Genomic DNA, 6,172 nt, shown 5'->3' with positions numbered 1-6,172 from the left:
CGGGGGGTGCGCGGGGGGTGCGCGGGGGGCGGGCGGGGGGCGGCGGCGGGGCCATGCGGAGCGCGGGCTGAGCGCGGCGGCCGCCCCTCGCCATGAAGCGGCAGAACCTGCGCACGGCCGCGCTCATCCTCTGCATCTTCTCCTACCTGCTGGTGGGCGCCGCCGTCTTCGATGCGCTGGAGTCGGAGGCGGAGAGCGGCCGCAAGCGGCTGCTGGAGCAGAAGCGCGGGGAGCTGCGGAGGAAGTACCGCTTCTCCGCCGACGACTACCGGGAGCTGGAGCGGCTGGTGCTGCAGGCCGAGCCGCACCGCGCCGGCCGCCAGTGGAAGTTCGCCGGCTCCTTCTACTTCGCCATCACGGTCATCACAACCATCGGTGAGTGCGGGCAGCCCGGCCGGCGCCCGCGGTATCCCTCCATCCCCAACCCGCTGCACGCCGTGTCCCTCCATCCCCACCTCCCGATACCCCGTGTCCCTCCATCCCTGTCTCCCATCTTCCTCTATCCCCACCCCCCTGCATCCCGTATCCCTCCATCGCCACCTCCCTGCACCCCATCCTCCTCCATCCCCGCACCTCCAGTACCCCCGGGAGCTCCAGGACAGCCCGGGGGATGCCCACATGGCAGAGGCAGGTCTCCTCGCAAGGCTTGCATCTCTTTAGGCATCTCTTTAGGCCACCCCCGAGCTGACCCTGTGAGACCCCCAGTGCCCAGCGCTGGGGAAGGCAGGGCATGGGCAGGCTGGGGCCACCCAGATGCCGGGGATGCTGCTGTGCCTGAGGCCACGAGACACGATGGTGTCCCAGGGAGGCAGTACCTTGTGGAGCTTCTGCAGGAACCTTTGGGCAGGCAGCTGCCCAAGCCGGCAGCGATGTGGGAGGGCAGAGGTGGGGGCCACGTCTGTCCCCTGGTCTTGGCTGTGTCCAGCGAGCTGAGAGAAGAGCTGGGCAAGAACTGTTGGCTTCTTTGCCAGCTCAAAACTCCAGAGGTTTGGCTGTGTGAGACCTGCTTCAGGGAGCCAAGAGAGCCACCAGCCACTGCCCCTTGCTCTGCCTGCGCGGGAACCTGCAGAGAGATGGGTGTCAGCTTGGAGGGGAACGATTGAATCACATTAAACTCCCACACAGACACACTCACCCACACTAGAGCCCAGTTCCTTCAATTTTGCAAGAGAACGAAACTGTTTGAGGGTTCCCTTAATTCTAGGTGAGATTAGCCACATGGGAGTTTAGCACTGTTTAATTAATCCATTTTGATTAATCCATGCACCCTGAGCATCCCATGGGGGTAGACAGGCTGGGATCCTGTGCTCGTGTCACTGCTTGTGCTGGGATTTCAGTCAGCAGATGTGCTTTGGAGGCAGGAATTCTGAGGCCAAATCCTGCCCTGCCACAGCCAGCAGCCACCTCCTCATCTGCAGGACAGAACTCAGCCTTACCAAAGGGCTTGGGATGGTTGAAACACCTCTGGTAACTGAAAGCATAATCCCCCAGGACAAGGGCTGATGGGATCAACTGCACCGTGTTACCAGAGGACAAGAGGTGGCAGAGGGGCAGGAACCCTGCAGGCCCTGCCTGGGGTCTCCATGTGTTCCCATGGGATGGGGGCCATGCAGCTGGGAACACACGTGGCCAGTGAACAGCAGCGGGCTCGGGGCACAGTTCAGGTGAGGATGGAAGGGTGAATGGCTTCACCCAGCAGGATGGAAGGGTGAATGGCTTCAGCAAAAATCTCCATCACTGCCTGACAGGTTATAGCTTCATTTACATGATTTTCCTGTCAGCTGTGACAAACAATGGCTACGCTTCTCATACGCCCTGTGCAATAAATAATTGCAGCCCAGGTGCCATATTTCTGAAACACTGGCATGTCAGATCTCTTTGTGTTGGGCTGTGCTCCAAATCTCAGTTTTAACGTTAATGTAGCTGTGTTTACTCTTTCTAATTCCCTTTGTCATTTTGAAAGCATCAGTCAAATGCTCTTTCAACAGTCTCTCAGGGTGTAACAACTGTTTTTCCACTTACTGCTCTTATGGATCATTATATTTACCTCCTCATTGCTGTCACTGTATTATCTGGTAGCCTGGGATCTGGTAATTGCACTTGGTTATTAAGCTTGGATCTGACAGGGTTTTTTTGCCACCGCAGTCTTCTGTCTGCTCTGTATTCTGTGAAATGTGGCATGCAGGCATTAAATTCATAATTTTTGATTGTGTGGGTTTGTGAACAGACAGAGCAATTAGAAGCTGGTGCCTTCCTGCCTGCTCACAGCTCAGAGCACAACATGGTGCAGGATGCTGTCCTCAGCCCCTCAACCCTGTCCCAAGCAGGAGTTTCCTGGAGTGGGAGGTGTGTTCCAGAGCCCGGGATAACATGGTTATCCTCCTCTGGTTATCCCGTCACTGTGTCCTGTCAGCTTCCACTAGAGTTCTGGAAACCCAATGGCAGCAAGGACAGAGGTGAAGCCAAGGCACAGCTTTGAGTAAGACAGAAATAAACAAGAGGGTTTCTTCTCCACGCAAAAGTCACACAAATTCCTGCAAAAAGTGAAAATATAAGTAGCTGTCTGTGAAAGGCCCCGGCAGCAGCATGGGAAGGAGCCAGTGCTGTTCTGTGGGCACCTTCAGAAGGGAAGTTTCTGGCCCTGGTAGTTTCTTGTAAAAGAAACTCAGAAGAAAGGCTTGGATGCCTTTGGATGCCTTTGGATGCCGTTACTCCCCATGCCACGTGACTCCCTGGCACTGAGTTTGTTACTCATCTGCTGAGGGCAGGGGCCACTGGTTTCTGTTGAACTGCTGTAATTGAGGTGGGCACAGAATCGCTGGAGTCCGGAAGATTGCAGCGAATACCTCATTATGCCTCACGGTGTAATTGTGTGTGTCCTTGAGTCACAGCTCTGAAACTTGGACCAAGGTGGGGAAATTAAATCTCAGGAGGCATTCAAGGCAAACCTTGTCCTCCTTGAGCTCCTTGTCCCCGGGACAAGGGCTGACAGGGCTTCAATGGCATAAATGCTCACTTCCCTGCATCTAAAACAGCACAACCCCTCCTCCCCAACAGTCCGGCCGTGATTTAGGTCTGAGTCTTGGTGACACTGGAGTAAATCCGGAGTGGCTCTGCAGAAGTCCTCCCACACTTAGATGCTTCTGCAGAGACTGGCTCTGTAACTCGTGTCCAACAAGGTCACACAGCGGGTGCTCATATAGCCAAGAGTCAAAGGTTCCTGTGACACTGGAGTGCTCAGAGGGAGCAGGTGCCAGGGGAGGTGTCGATGCCCCTGCAGGGCAGTTGTGGACAGTCCTGGCTGGGTGTGTTCCCTCCCACAGGGTGACCCTGGCACTGTTGTCTCAGCATCCTGTGGAGCCCTCAGCCTCCCTAAGGTTACCCTGCACACCCGGCACTGCATTGGCATGGCCTCTGAATTGTTTGTGAGCTGCAGGAGGCTTGTCCAGCTTTAGACCCCAGTCCAGCTTTAGGGCCCCTCTTGGCCTCTGCGACAAGCTCAGGGTCTGTCAGGAGGGGACCTTCTCTCTTTAGAGGCCAAATGAGGTTCTGCCTACATGATACTGTGATGTGCCATCATCCCAAAGGATGTGGCCTCATGTGGCCCCATTAGCACTGCCTGCAGATCTGTTACCGAGTCGTTTCCCATTTTCCCCCACTCTCCTACTGCTCCTCTGGTCCCAGGACAGCCTTGCTGGAAACCCCAGTGAGGGCTTGACACCACTTTTCCCCTTTCCTTCACAGGCTATGGACACGCTGCCCCGGGCACGGATGCCGGCAAAGTTTTCTGCATGTTCTACGCCATCCTGGGCATCCCCCTGACGCTGGTCATGTTCCAGAGCCTGGGGGAGCGCATGAACACCGTGGTGCGGCTGCTGCTCAAGAAGATCAAGAAGTGTCTGGGCATGAGGACAACCCATGTCTCCATGGAGAACATGGTCCTTGTGGGCTTTCTGTCCTGCATGGGCACCCTGTGCATCGGCGCCGCAGCCTTCTCTTACTTCGAGGGCTGGACTTTCTTTCATGCCTATTACTACTGCTTCATCACCCTGACCACTATTGGCTTTGGAGACTTTGTGGCTCTGCAGAAGAATGAGGCTCTGCAGAAGAAGCCCCCGTACGTGGCTTTCAGCTTCATGTACATCCTGGTGGGCCTGACCGTCATCGGCGCCTTCCTCAACCTGGTGGTGCTGCGGTTCCTGACGATGAACTCGGAGGACGAGCGGCGGGACGCCGAGGAGCGAGCCTCGCTGAGGAGAGCCCGGAACAACATCCACCTCAAGCCAAAAGAGGACAGCCGGAGCAGCAACGCCATTTTTCTCCCCGTGGAGGACAGGACGAGCCAGATGAACCTGATCCCGCTGGTCCAGGAGGACGCGGAGAGGCAGCGGCGCCAGTCGGCCAACTCTGCGGCCGCGGTGCCCTCCTTCTGCACGTGCCTGTGCTACAGACCCCAGGTGTGCGGCAGCCCCGTGCCCTCCCACCCCGAGACCCTGAGCTGCCACACCAACCCCGTGTACTACAACTCCATCTCCTACAAAATCGACGAGGTGTCCCTGAGCACGCGGGGTCAGACCGGCTCTTCCCCGGGGAGCACTTTATCATCCAACAGCCCTCGCTGCCGGCAGCACCCCCGGCTGCGCAGGAAATCTATCTAGGAGCGTGTGCCGAGCTGCACTCAGTGCTCGAGTCTTACCATGATGATAAATTAAGAACAGAGATGCCAGGTTCTTCTTACTCTCTCATTTCTTCTGTTCCTCTCCCCCTTCAGCTGGCAGCCAGCCCCACGCAGGGTCCAGCAGGAGCCTTTAAACCCTGTTGAGAAATAAGTACTCCTTTTATGCAGGCACTGAATGACATTGTTGGTTTTTATTTGCTTTTTCCTCCCAGGTAGGTTCAGGCATTTGGGTCTGGCAAGAGCCCCCCTGGTGTGAAGCCCTGCGAGCTGTAGGTTTGCTTTCCCACCTCCCTGCTCCCCAAAGGGTGCACTGCTGCTTTCCCACCCTACCAAACCTTGGCTGTGGCTGCTGCCAGCACATGGCTCTGCTCCATGGGGGGCGTTGCACTTGCTGAGAGTACCAAATCCAGGGCCCATGTGAGTGAGCCCTGCAGGGCTGGGGACCTTTTAGTTGTCCCCTGACACTGGATGCAGGTAAGTCAGTGCCATGCAGTAGGTTTGCAGCTGGTGATGGGCAGGGGGGAAGGGGCTCAGCACATGGGGATGGCTTCATGGAGCTGCATCTCCCAGTCCTTTAGGCTGGCTCAGTGCTTCTGGAAGCTGGAGGCCTGTGCACTCACCCACTTGCCCACCAGCACACCATACCTCTTACACCTTACTGCCACTGGGAGGTCCTGAGCTGGCTGGTGGGATCTGTGTCCCACTCACAGGGGAAGCTGAACTCCTGCAGTCTGGTCCAGTCCAGCCTAGCCCAGCCCAACCCTCCTCTGCTGAGCCCACACTGTGCCAAGGGCAGCCCCAGGGAGAGCCTTCCTCAACCACACAAAGTCACTTGAAAAGGGCTTGGCCTTGAGGAGACTTTTTTTTTTAGCTAAAATCACCCCCCACCTTCTCCACCTTTCCTCCAGCTGGAAGCCCAGCAGGAGTGCTGCCAGCTCCTCACCTCCTCACGGTCCCCACGAGCCCCCGGGTCTGTGTTTATTGCTGCTGGGATTACCTGAGGGGGCTGATCCCATTCCCACGTGCCCCCCACACCTGGGAGGCTCTTTCCAGCTGGTGGCCTTTGTCCATCCTGTCTCATCTGCAGGAAAGCAGGACTAGGCTCTGACAGAGGCAGGAGCCCTGTTACACTTTTTTTTTTCCCCCAGTAAAGGGACATTTTCACTAATGGCTCTATCTAAAATACCCTCTGAGGGGGTTTTCCTGAAGGAAAATCCACCTTTCTTGATGTGAAGGCATGGAGAGTGCCAGCGTTGGAAAGGTCTCAGGGCAGGCTTTGCTCTCTCCCTTTTGTTCTGAGTGGCAGCTTAATAAAAGATGAATCCAGCTGGTGGTTGTTGGTTATTTGTCAGGAGGAGGAGCAGATGGATGTGTCCAAGCCCCAAACTCTGGAGACTGCAGTTCCCCCCAGGGGCCCAGCAGCTGCCTCACTTTGCACCAGTGGCCCCAGATCTGGACCAGCTTGGTTTTAAAGAGAAGGGGGGTGGGGAGGCA

The 6,172-nt window shown here is 56.6% G+C and overlaps 1 protein-coding gene across 1 annotated transcript; it reads left to right on the top strand.

Annotated features, from left to right (window-relative positions):
• Window positions 1–83: 83 nt before the first annotated feature.
• On the top strand, window positions 84–6,005 carry KCNK15 (potassium two pore domain channel subfamily K member 15). Its single transcript, XM_017822609.1, has 2 exons — window positions 84–375; window positions 3,745–6,005. The coding sequence occupies exons 1-2, from the start codon at window positions 93–95 to the stop codon at window positions 4,656–4,658; spliced, it is 1,197 nt and encodes a 398-aa protein (XP_017678098.1). The 5' UTR covers window positions 84–92; the 3' UTR covers window positions 4,659–6,005.
• The last annotated feature ends 167 nt before the right edge of the window (window positions 6,006–6,172 follow it).

The sequence above is a fragment of the Lepidothrix coronata genome, unplaced genomic scaffold (genome assembly GCF_001604755.1).
Source record: "Lepidothrix coronata isolate B3197 unplaced genomic scaffold, Lepidothrix_coronata-1.0 Scaffold99, whole genome shotgun sequence".
NCBI classification, from domain to species: Eukaryota; Metazoa; Chordata; class Aves; order Passeriformes; family Pipridae; genus Lepidothrix; species Lepidothrix coronata.
This window is presented reverse-complemented; position numbering and strand designations above follow the sequence as displayed.

Bases quoted from the DNA above. Each gene is read 5' to 3' on its own strand.
- KCNK15 (XM_017822609.1), top strand. From the start codon at position 93: ATGAAGCGGCAGAACCTGCGCACGGCCGCGCTCATCCTCTGCATCTTC. The intron at 376-3,744 runs GTGAGTGCGGGC...TTTCCTTCACAG, and splicing joins CACGGTCATCACAACCATCG to GCTATGGACACGCTGCCCCG.